Source organism: Ostrea edulis, chromosome 8 (genome assembly GCF_947568905.1).
Source record: "Ostrea edulis chromosome 8, xbOstEdul1.1, whole genome shotgun sequence".
Classification (NCBI taxonomy): Eukaryota; Metazoa; Mollusca; class Bivalvia; order Ostreida; family Ostreidae; genus Ostrea; species Ostrea edulis.
This window is the reverse complement of record NC_079171.1, coordinates 24,014,996-24,035,491: the sequence shown is the minus strand read 5'-3', so window position 1 is coordinate 24,035,491 and position 20,496 is coordinate 24,014,996. Positions and strand designations below refer to the sequence as shown.

Below are 20,496 nucleotides of genomic sequence, written 5' to 3'. Positions count from 1 at the left end.
GGCCTAAGATACCATTTTTAATTATTATAATTAAAAGAGTTCGGTTATACAATCTGTTTCGTTTCGTTTCGGTAGGTTTCGTTTCGTTTCGTTTAGGTAGATTTCGTTTCGTTTCGGTAGATTTCGTTTCGTTTCGTTTCGATTTCGTTTCGCACTTTACAGGTACCCGTTTATAAACTGCCAGTTTCCAGAATGTATTAAAAAGAAAACTAAGACATGCGTCGTCTAACTTTTATATCCCGAAAATTATCCTTGTTTAATTTTTTTTCTCAAGTGATATATATGAATAGGTTTATTAAAAATTTCGTCTGGTATCTACGCGGAAATTAAAACTTTGCTTAGTCTACTTCAATCCGTGACAAGTTCCCGGCATTTACATTTTCGTAACCGTGGATGTATTTTTAGATACGATGCCTGTTGGTAGTTAGTTAAAAGTTATATCATATTCCATGTTTCCTAAGTAGCCTGTATTTTACTTCCGTGTTCTAGCGATGGATTATATACAATGGACGTACATTCTGTTATTAACTGGACTGGGACATTGCTATGGTATGTATACTATTGGTTACAATCTTGCTTCATATACTTCAGGTCTTTAACGTTATCTCTCTCATAAAACAAAATAATCTGTTTTGATACATGTAGCATTTTATGATTTTTATATCCTGTATATTAGATAGTAACTGATGTCGTGGCTATATTAATTGTATACATGTCCAAGATTTAATCCGATTTTGCTAACGTCGATATCGACAATACCAAATTGATATCTGATATCAAGTCGATATCGTCGTGCCTATTTACGATGTCGATATCGACATTAAGCATCTTTTGGACAAAAAGGTGGCCGGAAATTATAAATTTCAGGACTCCTGCACCCCTGGTGGCCTAAGAGGTGGGACAAACAATGCAAAAAATTGACCCTCAAAAGTGCATTCACTGATGAAAGACTTAAGTCTACATAATATGATATGTGTTTTGAGATTATATGATATGATTAATTAGGACTCATCCTAAAGTCAAAATCCCAAGGTTGCAATATCCAGCATTTTTTTAATACATGCTTTGCTGCTATTCTTAAATATACATTTCCACTTTATACGGTGTCAGCAAACTTGAAGAAATCTTTTAAATTCTGAAACTAAACCTTTGCCCACTAAAATCATGAAATTTACAATCTTTGTAAAAGACTACTTACTCCTTTTAGATATCAATTTAGTTTCAATTTATTATCTATGACATTAAAGCAGATATCATTTATATAAGATATCCATTTAGTTTCAATTTATTATCAATGACATTAAAGCAGATATCATTTATATGTTTTGCACGTATGCAATATATATACCAAGTTTGGCCCCACCCTGCAGTCAGAACTTTTACTCTATGAATCCTCAAAGTTACAATTTTGACAGAGGCCTCCCTGATCTATATCACTTTGTATTTAATTATCTTAAAGTTTTCAAATCATGTACCCATATATACAGATGTTTCTGAACATGAATCGACTATGAAGATGAACACGAATATGAAACGAATGCATCCCGGTTCCGATGCTTAAAACATAAAAATGTTTCATCCCTTAAAATTGTAAATAAAGGAATGAAATTCCAATTCTTAATTTAGCGATCTGCTTTTTAGATTTTGTTAGCTAATATAGTAGTATGTACGTTACTGATATAAGTCTTATAAAGGTTCGTTATTCTAAATTGGCGCTTTACATTGTATGTTAAGTATATATTTTGTTCTTCGAACTGCCAAACAGGCACAAAGTCAAGACTGGATATTTTCAGGCGACCTTGACCTAAAACTACATGGGACGGATGCGCTTGAGAAGACATCCCGTCTCCCTATGACCCGTATTTCTTCAGGACATTGTTTGAAAATATTTAGAATCATTAAAAGACGATTTAAAAAGGACTCGGAAAGATCTGTGCGGTGAGAGAGAGAGAGAGAGAGAGAGAGAGAGAGAGAGAGAGGAGGGAGGGAGGGGATGTCTGCGTGGTGTATGGAAGACAGAGGGGAATATGTCTACGTGGTATGTGAAAGTTCAATTTTATATACATTTAGTAAATAATACATGTGTGTAATAAAGTATATTATCAATTTAGAAACTTTTCCGACTGTAATGCAAATTTTTATTTGTTTAGGTGATAAAAAAATCATTCTTTGTTCCTGTATTGCATTACAATTGAGTAGATAACGAAATTCGTCTTCAATCTCTTGTAAATTACAGTATGTACATATTATATCCTCTCTTGGTATGTTAATTCAACGCCCACTTTCAATCGGTAGATATTTGCGCGGAGGATGAGAGAGAGAGAGAGAGAGAGAGAGAGAGAGAGAGAGAGAGAGAGAGGTGAAAATTAAAACAATTACCGTATATCGGGTTCTTTTGCTGTTTCTTGCTTTCGCGGAAGCGATTATACTTGTTTCTTATTCTGTTAAAAAAAATATCATTTTGTGTGACGTGCAGATTTCTTGTACTTGAGTCTAAATTTGATGCGATATCACCGAAGTGAACAGGATGTAAAATGTAGTTTCTTATCATCGATAAAACTTTTTGTTTGGAAAACACACTTCCTCCTTCTTTTCGGTTACTCCATTGTTGCTCTCGTCCTGAATGCCGAGGAATATTGCAGAAGAGATCACGCAAGTGAAATGAATAAAAGTTAAAGGCGAGCTCCACGACATACTAGTTTTCAATTTTATTCACTACAACTTTCAACACTGTAGAAACCGTATTTAGAAAGATTTCGAGGGTTATACAATGCTAGTATGAATTTTGATTAATTGTACATGTTTCGTATCAGACTTACATATCATCATTATTGAATTTCAAAAGGGAGATGAGGCGCGGGGGTTTAATCCCCCTTTCTGGGATATATATGAAGTGTTTAGTTTACAGGCTTACACTGTCTTCGTATCTCACAAAGATCTAATTCTATTAGTAAAAAACAATATTAAAACCAATGCATTTTTTCATATAAAATCATGGAATTTCCCCTGAACCACTAAAATGTTGACAAACAGAAAAAGAAACTAGATATTTCTCTTTTGTCCAGACTTCATATTCCTACTTAAAGGGAGGAGGACTCCGTTCGTCCTACAATTCATCAGTTCATTAAAGGTTACATTTTGTACCATTCATTACTATTGTCAAATGAGTGAAGTGGGTGGGGGTCCCCCAATATATCTTATTTTGCGTTGAAAATAAAGGAAAATGAACGTTGTCAAAAAAAGTGGAGGTGCCTCTGGTTGTACGTGCCTGGTACATTGATATATCAAATGCATATTTCCGTGCGTCGACATTTGATATCATGAGCATTCATATCAATAGGTAAACTATAATACAATCGACAAACAATAATGCTCTTAATTATATAACACATGCATATTACTAATTATTGGAGAGGGGTTTCATCAGTTTCATCCTTTTCATTTTGGAAGAGAGAGAGAGAGAGAGAGAGAGAGAGAGAGAGAGAGAGAGAGGGGGGGGGGGCGACTGCCAAGTGGCAGCCACCAGTTATAATTCATATGGTGACTACCAGATAAATTAAGTCGCCGCCACCAGATAGTGGCCATGACAGATAATAAGTGGCGGTCGCCAGTTAAATTAAGTGGCAGTCTCCAGGTAAATTAAGTGGCGGCCGCCATATGAATTAACTATCTACACTTTACCAGTTCAATGTATGCAATTCATAAGTAAATTTAGATTGTCCTCTCATAAGCCGGAAATCGAAAGAGTGAGATATTTTGATATACCTGAGTGTAACAGAAGGTGTAAAATATTTACAGATAAAGATATTGAAGACGAATATCACTAAATATTTATTTGTCCTTTGTATGAAAAAGTAAGAAAATTTAATATTGACAAATATTATTATGAAAACCCGTCAATGTATAAATTATAACAACTGTAAACACAATTCAATACTATACAGTTTGTATTTAATGGTCATATTCATAATTTTCTTTCTATTCGGGATCGGGATGTATCAGTTTCATATTCGCTTCGTGTTCAACTTCATAGTCGATTCATGTTCAGAAACATCTCGTATAACAGTATTATCGTGGCCAATGTTAATTTTGATTTACTTCTCTGTTTGTAAGTGTATAGAATTCCATTTAATGCTTGGTTGGTTGTATATGGTTTAACGTCCCTCTCGAGAATGTTTCACTCATATGTATTGAAATTACAGTCGTGAACATAGAGTATAGAAGTGCAAGCGAACTAGGCCGTGTAAAAATATGACCATCTGTTGAAAGCTGGCCGGGAATTATTTTCGACGTTGGAAAGGATGAAGTGAAATGGCTATATGCTAACGGCCTCCAATACATATTTAAACAAATGAATTTTCTTAATATTTCATGTTAAAATTTACGTAAAACTTAAATAGTTTAAGCTTAGGGTTTCCTAATTAGCTGAAATTCTACATAGGCATTTGGTCCCACCCATACATTTAAAGATCTGTAAAGATATGGGCGATGGTATAGGTACGGTTAGATCAGTTAGGTTGTGTTGGGTCTATTCATATTCCTAAAAAGAATGTTGTCCTGCATGTTAAAACTCGCCCACTTTGTCATTTTTAAAATCAGTTGATATTTCGAAATTCTTTATGACCAAAAAGAAAGGAACTATTAAAACTCTTTTAAAACCATCGTTTGTGACGGATATTTATAAGATTTTGACTTTTGTACAGTAAAATTGCTTTTATTAACCTCGTAAAAGGGGGGGGGGACCTCCAATTATTATAATAACTGTTTCAACTCATCCTTTAGTCTAAAGGAATGTAATTCTGAACATGTGTCTTCTTCATGGGGTTGCCGGAAAAGAGAAAAAAATGCGACTTTAGACCACTCCAATAGGCTAGAAATGTCAAAACACTATCTATTGAAAAAGGTGACGATAACGAACAGTGATCTATCTCATAAATCCTATGAAGAATAATAAATAGTAGGATAAACAGGGACCCCGGGCAACATCATCGGTGGGTTCAGGTGCCTAGGAGGAGTAAACATCCTGTGTAATAGTACGAATAGTTAAAAAACGGTAAAATACATATGGACAATACCAAGTTGTACGAGTAGTATTAAGCATATGCTTAACATACTATAAACCCAGATAGGAAACCTTTATAATGACCTGAGTGGCATTGTGGAGATTTTAGATTACAATGTAATCGTTAGAAGTGATACTACCTCGGATAATTATCGCTGTCAATCTTAAGCCTACTTACTAAGTCACACTTGCGTTGAAAGACATTCGTACTGACTTGAAAAACTTCCCAAGTATCTCTGAGGAGATTTGTAGTATCTCGTAGTTACTATGACATGCAGATACAAGGAAGTTACATGAATATTAAAATTTTACCAAGAACATACACACCTTGCGGAAATTGGGTCACCCTGGCTGTGATATACTCTAGCAATATATGAACTCAGTTTAGCATCTCCACATACGGCATAACTCCAGGTTAAAAGTGATGCAAAGGTAGTAAAATCGATGTACTAAATAGTTACCAAGATCCGTCGTAATATTTCATCGGGTTAACATGTAGATTTGATCACGTACCGACTTTATGTCATGTACGTTCCAATTAAACTCAAAAATTGATATCTTATTTCTTGTTTATTTTCTATTTTGATTTGTATTCTTATTGAATTTTCATTCTTATTGAGTTTCAATACTTAGCAGATGACCGACATAACGATGGGGCAACGCAAGGTCGTTTTAAATCCTATATAACGCGGACTACCCGCTCGAGCGTAGCTCTCAATATTACTGTATACTATTCTGAAGTATAGATTTATTACATACTAGTGTGATAATAGTGTGACCGGTCGACAGGTGATGATTACTCCTCTTAGGCACCTGATCCCACCTCTGGTATATTCAGAGGTCCGTGTTTGCCTAACTCTCTATTTTGTACTCCTTATATAAGTCATGGAATTGATCACTGTTGGTTATGTTCGCCTTTCAAAATCTCATCACCCAATAAATATCACCTACTGCCATGCAATGAATTGCTTATTTACCAAAACAAAGCAAGACTATAAAAATGCGATTGAAATTGCAAAACAGTTCCGGATTTGTGCCTGTACTTTTTGTTGCTGGAGTCGTCATCACTGTAGCAATGTCAGCATATTAGAATGTACAAGCATCGAAATGGCATACCTGTATTTCTCTCTGAATGCTGATTACTTGGTGTATCCGCCAAAATCTGATGATTACACTGCATCAGAAACTTGTAATCCCACCCCGGTTCCGCGTTTAAACAAACGTTTACATGCAAGCCTTACGGGATATGAATCGGACGTATTGTATTGTGTCACAATAAACTGCATTTACCTTGATGTAGAAGTTAATGGAAAATGCACGAGGCTTCCGAAAGGATGGGTATGATGAGAAAATATGATGTTTTGGGGGGAAATATGAAGTTTTAATCTCCCATGCACGTACATTAGTATCTGTATAGACTGATCAGATGCATGTGACATGTTGTAAAGAATTAAACTATGCTATCATTGTATCAATGGTCGTACTTCTGATGTATTTTTGTACATTTTCTCCATATCTTATTTTAATGATTATAATGACACATGTATACTTTTCTAAAATACTCATTTACTGAATATGATTTTGAATCAACTGATTATCTTTTTAGTAAATCTATGCAGAAAACAAGGAGCAGTAGCTTCTCAAAGCTCCACACGCGAGGGGGCATTTCCAGCGAGTAAAGCAATTGACAAATTGAAAGGCCAGACATACGGGAAGTGTTCACATACAGCTGTAGGACAGTCCATAGCTTGGTTTCAAGTCGACCTTGGAGGCGAATATAGTTTGGAATCTGTGACAATATACTACAGAAATGAGAGTAAGGCGGTCTAGATAGATTACTATGATGCAGTGTATTTTACATGTAAATTTTCACAATTCTTCTATTTCTACGATCTCGTACGTTGTTATGTATATGTTAAGTTAATACAACATTGTAACTAACAATCAAATGAATGTTTATGTTTTGTACAAATTGGATAACCCGCGTTAGCTTAATCTGAAAATAATGTCTAGGTTGCTTAAAGAATTACCTGGCATTTGGGGATTTTTTATATGTCTTATCGTTTAGATAAATATACAGAAACGACTAATCAACTAACGACTGTCTACTACATAATAAACGATCTGAGATACAAAATAATTTTTCTTACACAGCTGAGTGGCCTCCATATCGATTTCGCCAGTTCTACTTAGATGTATCAAACAGATCGGCGAACTCCACTACAACCTTAACGTCAGAGAGAAAACGTTGTTACAAGGACAACACAACCGCCCTGGCCACGCCTCCATCCGTGATTGACATTCCTTGTAAAGAAACAGCGAGATACGCCATCGTGGAGACCACGTACAACGCCCAGGAAGCTATAAATCTTAACCAGGGTGGGCCTGTGTTGGAGATTTGTGAGATAGAAGTTTATGGTAATGTTATGATGGTCAGCTGCATTAATATAGTATTTAATTTCTAAAGAATTTGCTAAGCGTACACAGAACATTTTCAAAACGAACACCCTTTTCATGAATCACTGTGCTTTACGTAATGAGTTTCATTCCGCCTACAGGTATAACAAAAATATTACCTTTTTATGCAACCGCTCATACATGTACCTTGGTCGTGTTAAACTTTGGAGGTAATCAAAGTATGAAAGAAATTGGCGCATAACCATAAATTTTGGAAGTGGTTATTGATTGAGGATTTATATAAATGACATCAAAATTGAATAAAAGTGGAATCATTGTTTTGGAAACTTTATTTCAAACAATGCTAAGTATAATAATGTTATAAAAATGCGACACAGAAAAAAACCCCTCCGTAAATCCATGACAATGTAAATAAGTAGTTCTGTAAATTTCATGTGAAAATTCCAAACATGGTGGATTAACAAAGTTATGAACACTCAATATAAATTGATGATTTACATTTTAGGAACATTTCACCTATCATATGAGAATGCGACCGAAAGTGTAACAAAACAGAATTGATCTTCAAAAGTAGTTTGTTTTGGCACAATACTGTAAGTTTCAACTGATGAAAGAAAAGATAATGTACACAAAATGAGGAAAAATAAGCATAAAACAGAGACAAATACGTGGGAAATGTTGGTACAGTTACAACATAAAACAATACATGTGTATGTAGGCAGGCTACTGACAAACAAATTGATGTTACAGGGGTTTTAACAGTCTCGTTTAAAGTCAGCACTTCGCAAGTGTTATAGTCGTTACAACTTTTGAGTGATCTAGTTTACTATCATTAGGCCAAATTCTGTCTGACGTATTTTATACCAATTGTTAGGCTGTTATTGGTACCCCGATTCTGACTAGAGATTACTCCGTTTACCTGATCAAGATATAGCGCTCCCGGCGGGATGTTTACTCCTCGTAGGCACCTGATCCCACCTCTTATATATCCAGGTCCGTGTTTGATCCACTCTCTATCTTTTATTCCTTATAGGAGTTATGCGATTGATCTTTTTTATCGATGTAAACTTTAATTGAATTCACAACGGGTTAAGTTATATACAATGCAGCAACGTTCAGTTGTGCTATACATTGTATATTAATTGTTTCCGTGCTTATGAGCGTTATTTTTTCAACGTATGGATAAAAGTAATGAACAAATCAAACAAAGTCCATCAAACTTCGACAGTATTTTTAGTTCTACAATTGCACGTTTTGCTTCAGAATCATATAAATGAATATTCGCTTCATGATCTGATGAGAAATTAATTGTAAGATACAAAATACACGTATTAACAAAAATCCCAAAAAGGGAATATTAAGTAAGTTGTCGGTCCGACATATTGGATCGGACGATAGATATACGAGGCTGGTTTACGTCATCTCGTACAAATAGGTAGCTGTTACTCCTTCCTTATAGCATTGACAATTGCGAATCTTTTGGATGCGACCTTTTAAAGGGGTATAAACACGATTTGAGCTGACTATTTTGAATTTTTATTTTCCCCATTTTCCCGTTTTTAATGCATAGAATGCTTAATTAAGGTATTTCTAATTGTAAGCAAACATTTGAATGTTATTTGTAGAGTTACATGAGAGATACAGGGCTCACAATTCTTTGTTATGTAAACAAGGCTCGTACCGTGCGTTTGTTTACATAGGTTAAATGTACTGCTAAAATTCATTTATAGCAGATTTTTTGTTGTTGAAATTACAAACTAATTCTTAACACAGTTCTAGTATTTGAACGTCTCATTTTCTTTTATACCTGCTATTTTGTATTGAACAATTTATATGTAAACAAAAACGTGGCTGGTTTACGTGAATGTTATATCTCACATGTAACGCAACAACTGTTATTCACATTTTTGTTGACCATTAGAAACACTTTAATTAAGCATTGTAAACAATAAAATTGAAAAACTAAAATGTTCAGCTGAAATCGTGCCCATGCCTTTTAAAACTAAAAGTCCATGTTTTGGAAGTTTACAACGATAAATAACTATCACTAATACGACCCGAAGTGACATGCGTAGGTCTGTATTAGTGGTACTTCACATGCAGTTGATGAAATCTCAAAATGGGTGAAAAATTAGAAAAAATACTTTAAACTTCAATAGCATTAGTATGCATGTAACGTTTTACCAGCACCGAGAATAGATGCATCATACAACTTTCAAACAAAACAACGGGACTCATCACTTAACATTACCTTTGTCCACTCTTCTAGTCGGAAGCGCAAGTGAAGGCGCGCCCAACGTCGTCGAGCGTTCTAGTGCCAATCTGTAAGTTCTGTTCTTTTATACGGGCGTTCAAAACAGAGATTCAGCACTGTTCCTAAACTTCACGTTTTCAGTCAATGAAACATAATTAGTGTTACTTAAAACATCAATTTATGAAACATAATGCTTGGTTTATTGTGTATTGTTTAATAGTTTCACTCATAAGGAGACGTCACCGTTGCCCGTGAAAGGCTGAAAATTTTAATCCCATGCTCAGTGCTTACGGCCTTTGAGCAGGGATGAATCTTTATCGTAACACATCTGCTATGAAACGGGGTCTCGGTTTTTGCGTTCTCATCTGAGGAACCGCCTTATTTAGTCGCCTATTACGACAAGCATGGGAGTACTGAGGACCTATTCTAATCTGACACCCACGGAATTCAATGAAACACAATGAAGTTTACTTAAAACCTTTTCCCCACAGTGCTTTAAAATTAGTGGTGAAAAACATGAATGTTTTATGACACATGTACTTCAAGTGTAAACACCATTTTCACCTTTCGATTTGATGGATAAGCTCATAAGTACGTAATGTAAAGTATATGTGTGGAGCAAACTGATGCATATATAACTTCTTCATTGGTCATATAGAAATTACAAATCAATTAAGTGTATTTTTTATGATTTATTTTCTCTTTACATTTATACTATAAAAGTCAGAAAAGTAAGAATACTTTAACATAATAAAATTTCATTCGTACGGGACCTAATTCCAACTTTTGATATTAACCTTTTAACTTCGACGTACATATACATGTACATATAGCAACTGAGACCAAATTTGTTCAATTACACGACGAGACGTTTTATTGAAGATTTGTTTTTTATCGATATTCGAAAATGTTTTAATCAATTTCACCGAACTTGTGATTAACTACAATTTCATAACACGTGCAATAACATACATGTACTGTCCCCCTCAGTTAATTCAATATTCGAATGAACTGGCTACATGTGTACCTAAAATGGCCATGTTAACGAAGGAAATGATTAAAAGCAGCGAGTTTTTGGATTGCATGGGTATCTAATGAATATTTGAAGGTACATTTGAGTTTGAACACAAGTATAATAGGAATATATGTTAGGATTTTTTTACTATGAAATTTATGAGACGGCGATGCAAGAATAATGCGATATATGGATAAGGCCTCAAGCGTGCGCAGCTTTTTTTGCGCCGTGGATGTAAATCGTTTGTTTAAGGGGTGGATTTGTAGCTCTCTGATCTGTCCCAATATTTTTTTCACAGAGCTACAGACCTGTAGCTAATTTAAGTATAGATTGCTTAGTAGAAAATCACATGCTTAAAAGAAAATGAGATGTGTCAAACACTAGAAACTGTTTAATTGTGTTTAAAATTTTAAACGAAACTTTAACTAGTATATTTAATATATGTAAACAAACACATGACACGAGCCTTATTTACATAACAAAGAATCCTGAGCTCTTTATCTCCCATGTACCCCGACAACTGAGATTCAAATTTTTGCTGACCATTAGAAATACCTTATTGAAGTATTCTAAACATTAAAAACGGAAAAATAAAATTCAAAAAAATTCATCTAAACAGGTGTCCACAAAAATGTCAGTGAATCGTTTTTCCAACCTAAAATTTTACTTTTGGGAGAGATTTACTCTTTACTGGGTGTTCAGTAAATTTCAACAGGACTATTGTGAAATTGTATCATGTGATTATTTGTTCCATCCGCTGCTCATCGTGATGTAGTTAATGTTAACCTGATTTCAAAGAAAATACAAAACAACCTTTTTGCAATTATACATTATATGGATTATCGAGTTTAAATATTTTACTATTTATGCCACGATGTTTATCATTATGATAATGTCACAAAATGAATAGTACACCATTAAAAAGGTTTTAAAAACAGTTCCAAAATATTTAGTTATATAAGTAAATAGATTTATGTGCAATCTGGATGACACAAGCAAAGGCAGTTTAATTATAATTCATTCGAAAGTATTATTCACTATTTATTTTACTCGAGCTCATAAAATAAATAGTTTACTAGTTACATTTAATGTAGTTAAGCAGCAAGTGATGACTCCTATTTATTTCATTTTTAAGGTTGTGATGTAGGAAGATATGGGGAATCATGTTCACAATGCCAAGGCTGTTCAACATGTGACATCATTAGTGGAAAGTGTCGTAAGTATCTGAAACTATATCATTTTGTATTCTAGAAATACACTTCTGATTATCGAAGAATCTTGTCTGCATGTAGATAATTGTAAAGCTGTGACTTCTTTATGACACAGACAGACAATCACAGGAAAGGTTATCATATTTGTCACTTACGCCCTACAAGAATAATAATTATGCAACATGGTCATGTAGATAAAATATGGATTTGGTAACTTCAAATATAAGTGATTCAATACAGATTTTACGTGTCGTTAATATTTTGGACAGCTTGTGATGATACCTGTGTAAATGCTGCATGCAATCCATCTAATGGATATTGCACCAAAGGCTGTATCACGGGGTACTGGGGAAACAGGTGTAAGTCAAAGTGTAACCAACACTGCATAGGAAACACGTGTGAACAAGGAAACGGAACTTGTACCACTGGTTGTGTAGACTTTTATTATGGATACACATGTGAACACCAGTGTGGCCCCCAGTGTAGTCCCCGGACTTGTGACAGGGTCACTGGAGCGTGTAGTGACTGTAATGCTGGGTATTACGGTCAATTATGTAACAGAGCATGCAATCCCTACTGTAAGTCAGGAACATGTGATGCACACAACGGACACTGCATTGGGGGCTGTAAACCAAAGTGGACAGGAGATCTCTGTGACAGTAAGTTAATGCAATTTTTTTTTGCTTTCAAACTCTGCAGTCCCGTGGGGATCCGGGTTAGAATAGGTCCTCAGTGTCCCCTTGCTTGTCGTAAGAGGCGACTAAATGGGGCGGTCCTTCGAACGAGACTGCAAATACCGAGTTCCTGTGTCACAGCAGGTATGGCACGATATAGATCCCTCCCTACTCAATGGTCATAAGCGCCGATCATAGGCCTAAATTATGCAGCCCTTCACCGGCAGTTGTGACGTCTCCATATGAGTGAAATATTCTAGAGAGGGACGTTAAACAATAATGAATCAATCAAATTCTGCATTTCTAAACAGTAAATAGAAAGAGATTGTGGTATTAAAGAAAAGAATTGTATAACGTCAGAATTAATAGTACAAATAGTATCCCATGCGCAGTTAAGGTGGCCAGTGGAAATTTCGCCGAAAATAAGGAATTGAAAAACATGATCTATTAAGACGGATGGAATATTTTGGAACTTTACTGATATTGGATCAAATATAATGAGCTACAAAAAATTCAGGTCGATTATATTTTATATTCAGACTGATCACGTGATTCGGCGTCACGTGGATTTAGCGAATATGACTTCGATATTAAGGTCATCAATAAATGTCGATATTGCAAGAGCATAATAAGGTTGAAATTCAAACTTTAATTCATGAACGTTTACCCCCGCCCCTCCCTGTAGTTTATGACAATCACTGCGGAGTTCTATAGATTTTGATTGATAATTTTTAAAAGCGCATTTTATTGCATGCTTTCATTTTTTACCGGTCAACTGCATTTGAATATTCTGCAGTGCTATACTTCCGTCCAATTTAGAAACATTAATCAATATATTTCTTGGTATTTCTGAAGGGTTACGATTTTTTGCTGCTTTTTGTGTGATGTCACAATACACATTCCTGTAAAGATTAGGACACTTCTCTTGACTGGAACCTTGACCGTTCTGTGTGGTTGCTTTCAGTGTTATTTAGGAAGGCACAATATTAAAACGATGTGGTTTTTGCATACGTTCACTTAAGTTCAATATTTACTAGAAAAGATCAAGATAACTTTACTAACTTCTAACTACAGGATGTGACGCAGTACATTTCGGACCTACTTGCTCTGAAGAGTGCGGTGGACACTGTAAGGGACGAGTGTGTGATGACGTCACTGGCTCCTGTACTGATGGATGTGAAACTGGATACTACAAAGACACGTGTAATATAACATGTAATCCATACTGTAAAAACAGATGCAACAGGAATTCTGGGTATTGTGATTATGGCTGCATCGATGGAAAGTTTGGAGTGGCGTGTCACAATATTTGCGGTCCTGGTTGTACATCAAAGGAATGTGAAAAAATCACAGGGAGTTGTACTTGTAAAAGGGGATGGCAAGGGATAAGATGTACAGGTAAATACATATACGTATTTACCATTTGGATTTGTTTACTGTCTGTGTTTGCATTCGTAATAAGAGTTATGACATTAATCACTGTTCGTTACCCTCACTTGTTCCTAAACATGCATTCACACAACTACCATGACCAAATACGTATTCATGCTACAAACAACTTTTAACTCAATAAACAAATACCTACAAGAAAATTACATGACCACATAAATGAATGATTAAACAGGTGAATGAAAATTAATTCAACCGACAGCAATAAAAATATATAAAACACGTGCTAATCAATTGGTTATCGCCCTTTGATGTGAACATTTATAATACTTGAAACAGTAAATGGTATTGAAAGTTATTTGCAATTAAACGCAAAGCAAATGTAATAGAACTGCAAGGAAAGTCTTGATTCGGCTTTATGTTGATTTATTTTTGCAGAAATGTATAAGACCTTGACCTATAAGCAAAACAAATACAATGTAGCAATTGTATTATACATAAAGTACAAGTTTATAATTCAGCAAAACAAATATCACTTACCTACCAAAAGATACATGTATTTTTAAAAATATTTACTATAAAAGAAATTTTTGAGGTATCTATAGTGTACAAACATATATTAACAAAGCAACACGAAGTTAACCCTGGATTAATAGGGATTGTAAAACTTCCTATGGCGAAAAGAATTTACAACAGGCATAAGAGTAAAAAAAAAAATAAAGAAAATCCTCAAACATTGGATACAAATCTACAATAGACAACAATATTTAATTACTCCTGGGCACCTGATTCAACCTTTGGGGGCCGGGATTGTCCTACACTTATTTTATATTCTTTGTAGACGTTGTAAGATGCATCAATGTTCATTATCTTCACCTTGTTATTGTACAGAAAGGGTATAAATCTACGGTTTACATGTGTACATAAAATTTGTAACATTTGTACACTTAGTAATACATGGTACAAAAGTAAATGAAAAGTGGGTAAGACATTTAGTCAAATCAAAGTGCTATGGATCAGTTTATTCAGACATGGCAAGGATATATGTTTAACTAATCCAAGGGTAGAGTGTACCTGATCTAAAAAAAATCAAACTTTAGACTAGAAGGATATTTAGAAAAAAACCTATTTAAGGCAGGTCCTTAGTCCTGGATTTTTGGGGTTTAGGTAGCATTTTTTTGTTTGGAATCAATAAATTAACATTCAGAGTAATGAAAAAAGGCAAACAGTTAAGGGTTTCCATATTAATTTTCATTACATACACCACTAAAGTCATATTCCCCGATGTATATTTTTATGAAATTCATTGGAAACAGTTATTTGTTGTTATTTTAATATAAAAACAAAATATTTTTTCAATTGCATTTATTTATCTGGAAACATGTCAATAACTAAAACACATGTCATTTTCAATATGTTCATCAAGTTTTAGAATAATATGTGGAAAATTATTGAATTAGCGTTATTCCCCAAAATGTTAAAAAACAAACAAATGTGGACGCATTTTCCTTATAGCATGGTTTACATATCATTTTTTCTGTTTATATTAGTAGAGTTACATATGTTATAGTTATTCATGGGAAAAAATCCATACCTTTCCTTAATAATTTCAAATTTATAGCTTCCAGATTATGTATACCCCCGTCAAAAACTGAAGTCTGGCACCATAGAGCTGAGCTATTTAAATCACTCGGGATTAAAATTGTATGTAATTTCATGAAAAAACACAGATAATGATTCCTTATCACCTTGGTAAAATGTTTGTCAAAAATAAAGGAAATATATTGCATTACGGACTTGATAAATAATTGAATGAAAACAGAGTTATTGTCCTTGGATTCAATATTTTGAAACATATAATTGACTATTCAAATATAACTAAGAATTTTGAAATATTTTATGGCTAAGAAGATTTTTTACAATAACTATTGAAAAATATTCCAACAAAATTTATGTTCCTATCATTAAATTATTGACTTTGCAAAATCCTATGACGTCACACGAGTGTGGAATTACGTTAAGAAACACTTTAACAGCAACCTTTTGAAATTTAGTATCACAAATCATCTTGTACCGGTAGAAAGTAAGAAATGGTCTATCATATCATATAATTTAAATATTTTATTGAATATGGGTGTTAGCTGCAGACTGACGGCTCAATTTTTAGGCAAAGGGGATGGCTTTGGCTTCTCCATCGTTGGCTTCTCATGTGCGGTGGTGTTCTGTTGTTGCCAGCTTAGGGTGTATATGTCTTTGTGTGCGGAGGTGTGTTCTGCGTGTGGTTAGTTTTTGTTCACATATGGGTTTATGTTGCGAGGATTTAACCGATCTCGCTTGATCACCTTTTCGAGGGTTCTGTTGTATACAGGTGTAACCTATCGTTGGTTCATATGTTATCTGGCGTATTTCGTACCGGTTGTTGGGTCGTTCTTTTAATACTGATTTTTATTACTGTTTAGTCCACTTATTTCGTCAAGATATAGGACTGGTGGCGGTGTGATCAGTCCAAAGTGGATGCTTAATCCTATGATAGGTACTGATCCCACCTCAGGTGTTTCCAAGGGTCCATGTTTACCCAACTCTTAACTTTGATCCTTAATGGGATTTTACGATAGATTATATTTTCAATATCGATAATATACAAAGGCGTGTTTAAATTCATATGTCTAATTTCTTTCAGAATGCAGTCCAACATTCTACGGCGCGTCCTGTGAGGAGGAGTGTAGTGCTCATTGCTATAACGGGACGTGTTACGTAAACAATGGATCATGTATTGGTGGATGTAATAGAGACTATACGGGCGACAAATGTACACAAGGTGATATTAGTATAAGGTTGATGATCTTCAATTTGATCGTTTAAAATAAAATTATTGGCGGTTGATATGTAAGAAACAGCTAATCACATGCTACGAGTTTGGTTGAGTATATGATTATTTTAATGTACATCAAATCACATATTACTCATTTGCTTCTTGGATGATTTAAGTACTTCAATATTAGAGTAACCTGTATACGATTCATTGTATAAAATATACCATACAAATTATAAGATAGACGGGATTTAATTATGTTAAGAATCATGAGTTGAGCGTACATGTAGATGGATATTAAGTACTTTTGCATTGAAATTTAGCCCTGTTTACAAGCAGTTCCGAATCACCGGAACTTCCAGTGGCGGCCATTGGCGCTGGAGTTGGAGGTGTTCTCATTGTTCTCATAGCCGTGATAGTGACAGTCGTCTTTTTCAGGTTTGATACAACATAATATGTATTATATTTAAGATTTTTAGGTCACTTGAGTAAACTCAGGTGACCTAGTGCAATTGGTTGGTGTCCGTCATGCATTAACAATTGGACATTTTAAATTTCTTGATAAATACTGTTCCAATTCTTTCCATATTTAATATGAAGCAAATTTGGGACGAGGGGGGCATGGGGGACATAAATTGTAAATGTCAGGACGCCTGCGACACTGGAGGTTTAGAAATGGGAAATAACTGTCAAACATTGATCAATTTTCAAAAATCTTCTCTAAAACCAAATATTTGTAAGAAAAACTATATGCACTGTGATGACGAGCAGAAAGGTCTTTACCACAGTTGTAAATTTCAATATTCCCAAGGTTGTGGTTTTGACTCCAGGGTGGTGCCAAACTTTATATATAGTATTCTGGTTCTGACCTCAGGGCGGTGCCAAACTTTGTATATAGTATTTATGAGTAAAACACTTAAATTCCGGAAACATCTTCTTTAGTGCTATTGATGCTAAATTGACGCTAAATGGGTCAATATCTCAAACTTTATATTTCATCTTCACACTTTCGTCTTGGTGTTGAACATGCAATGGTTATTCGTTGTAGATTTAGACGACAGAAGCAGCCCAATTCGTCAACGCCATCCATATCCTATAAAACCGATAGAAAAGGTTCGCCAGGTAAATTTCGTGATATTAACAGGTCGGACAGAAACCCCAATTCCGGAATATGTATCTAGTTACGAAAACCCTTGATTATGTTAAAAAGCAAGTCATGGCAAGTACGTTTTCATAAGAAAATGTATTTTTTTCCACTATTCAAGAACTTGGTTTATCTACGTCTCTTTTCATTGCGTTTAAATGTTACTATAATCGTCATTTGTCACATTGAACTACAATGTCATCGTTTGTTAAGAAAGAAGCATCCGTAATTATAGAAACAGACATTAAGTAAAATAAATTTTAGATAGCGTGAGTGACTATATTAAAATCAGACTATCTATAGCTGAGCTTTTCGTATCACTGTATAACTCGAAATATACACATGTAAGAACTCAATGATGATATTTTCCAATCCGAATAAATGAATATCCTCTATTGATTTCAGATTGGAATAATGCTGTATGAAATGCACGATTTGTTAAAGAACTATGTTTTGTTTTGGTACAGTAGGAAACAAATTGTACACAAACATCGCCACTGTTTCTGTTTCAATTGAGGACCCGGAAGAGGAACCTCAGAGTGAAAACCCGGAAGAAGCAGTGTACTATAACAATTTGTCAGTGGCCAAGGACATTGCTGTAAAAAATCTTCTAAATGCTATACGACAAAAGGAAGCTGACAAAAATGCCGGTTTTATGAAAGAATTTAAGGTACTTAATGAGTACATATATATTAGAGGCAGATAATGCATATATGGGAGATAAACAATGCTATAGACGTGTGATAGGATGTCTTAACGTCCCATTAAATCATTGTAGTTTCTAATGTAACGATGAAAAGATGAAGATAATGCACAATGCGGATGGGGGGGGGGGGTGAAGGTGTCCCGGGTAATATAACAAGTAATAAAAGCATATTCAAATTCAAGTAAAAATTTTCTAAGCGTCGCATACATAAGCAAAACATATTACCACGTGGTGAAGTCCCTCGCTCAACTATTGCATCATCATATAAGTGACGTAGAACTATTTTTATCAGATGTTTATCACCCTGGCACAGGTGAAGATGCACTCAAATTATTTGCAGTCTGGACTCGATATGTCGGTTTTGATATGATAAATTAAAATAGTGATCTTTTAGCAATTTGCATAATCTCAATTCAAATGTTGGGTATTTCCCACATTCACTGTCAAGTCTTATCTGAACGAGGTAAAAAACCTAACTTCCGTATCAAAATCTCAAATCTGCAACTAGTTACCTTTTGGACTACACATAAACAGCGTGAACACTGGATAACAGTATACAATTATTTCAAGCCTACTCGGAAAACAATCAAAACTATTGTTCCGAGGTAGGCCGAGGACAATAGTTTCCCGGATATTCGCCACTACTGATAGTCTTGAGTGTTCCTCTAGTAGGCAACAAAATTGTTTTATTACCTAAGCTGCTAATCTGGCAATAGTTTGTCATGTGATCGGAAACAGTTCTTCACGTGATCGGGAAATAGTAAGTCACGTGATGAACTGTTTCACCCCCTGTTCATTGTGTGTATCTATTCTGCTTATTATAGTTGGAAAACAGAAAAAAATATGTAATATCAATTTATCTAGTAGATTAGGTAATAATAGTAAATAACGACAAAATATTATGACATTTTCCTGCGATACAACTATAGACATGTACGTCAGGACGTACTTTATTATTGTGATATTATATAGCTTGAAGTGCACTGAGGTACATTTTACGATTTTTGTTAAACTTTACTTGAGGCATCTTAATCCCACTGCGTGATTAATCTCATAACTGCTATAAGGAAAACAGCATAAAGAAATGGAAAAGCACGGACCCCTGGATATACCAGAGGTTGGATCAGATGCCTAGGAGGAGTAAGTATCCCTTGTCGACCGGTCACACCCGCTGTGAACCATATATCTTGATCAGATAGAATGAATAATCCATAGTCTGAATCAATGATCCACGGACGACCTAATTATTGGTATGAAAACTATATTAGGAATTATACATTTGTGTATACATGTACAAGACATTATCAGTGATGCTGCAATGTTTTTTCTGTTTCAAAAGAAAACTTTTTTTTCTTTTAGTCGATTCCGTATGGTGAAAGATTTCCCTGCAATACGGCAAAAGTAGAAGAAAACAAGCTGAAAAACAGATTTAAAACAACTTTCCCATGTAAATTGAAGAATTTTTTTAACATATGTTATACACTATTTAGACCAATTTAAATAGACCAGAGTTTACATGTTGATATATACCATTTCAATGTATTTATTTTTTAGATGATCATTCGAGAGTCGTATTGGAAAGTGGTGACGGGTTCACTTCAGATTACATAAACGCAAATTACATTGAGGTATTTACTAGAGACGGAGAGAGAGAGAGAGAGAGAGAGAGAGAGAGAGAGAGAGAGAGAGAGAGAGAGATTAATTAAATTGTTCGATGTATTTATTTGTAGAACATGGATGGTAGACGTGAATACATTGCCTCTCAAGGTGAGACTTGCTCTCATATTCAAAGGATTTCTGAACAGTGAAAT

General features: G+C 34.7%; 1 protein-coding gene across 1 annotated transcript in view; it reads left to right on the top strand.

The window, feature by feature from the left end:
- Positions 1-471: 471 nt before the first annotated feature.
- LOC125661003 (receptor-type tyrosine-protein phosphatase epsilon-like) overlaps positions 472-20,496 on the top strand; it is a 28,833-nt gene continuing 8,808 nt past the window's right edge. Inside the window, exons 1-13 of the mRNA XM_056147214.1 lie at positions 472-549; positions 6,669-6,878; positions 7,217-7,480; positions 11,885-11,965; positions 12,230-12,619; positions 13,709-14,032; positions 16,704-16,841; positions 17,159-17,273; positions 17,884-17,957; positions 18,447-18,649; positions 20,045-20,132; positions 20,240-20,313; positions 20,416-20,452. Coding sequence (XP_056003189.1) covers positions 492-549; positions 6,669-6,878; positions 7,217-7,480; positions 11,885-11,965; positions 12,230-12,619; positions 13,709-14,032; positions 16,704-16,841; positions 17,159-17,273; positions 17,884-17,957; positions 18,447-18,649; positions 20,045-20,132; positions 20,240-20,313; positions 20,416-20,452 — 2,056 coding nt within the window. The 5' untranslated portion in view covers positions 472-491. The remainder of the gene's footprint in view (positions 550-6,668; positions 6,879-7,216; positions 7,481-11,884; positions 11,966-12,229; positions 12,620-13,708; positions 14,033-16,703; positions 16,842-17,158; positions 17,274-17,883; positions 17,958-18,446; positions 18,650-20,044; positions 20,133-20,239; positions 20,314-20,415; positions 20,453-20,496) is intronic.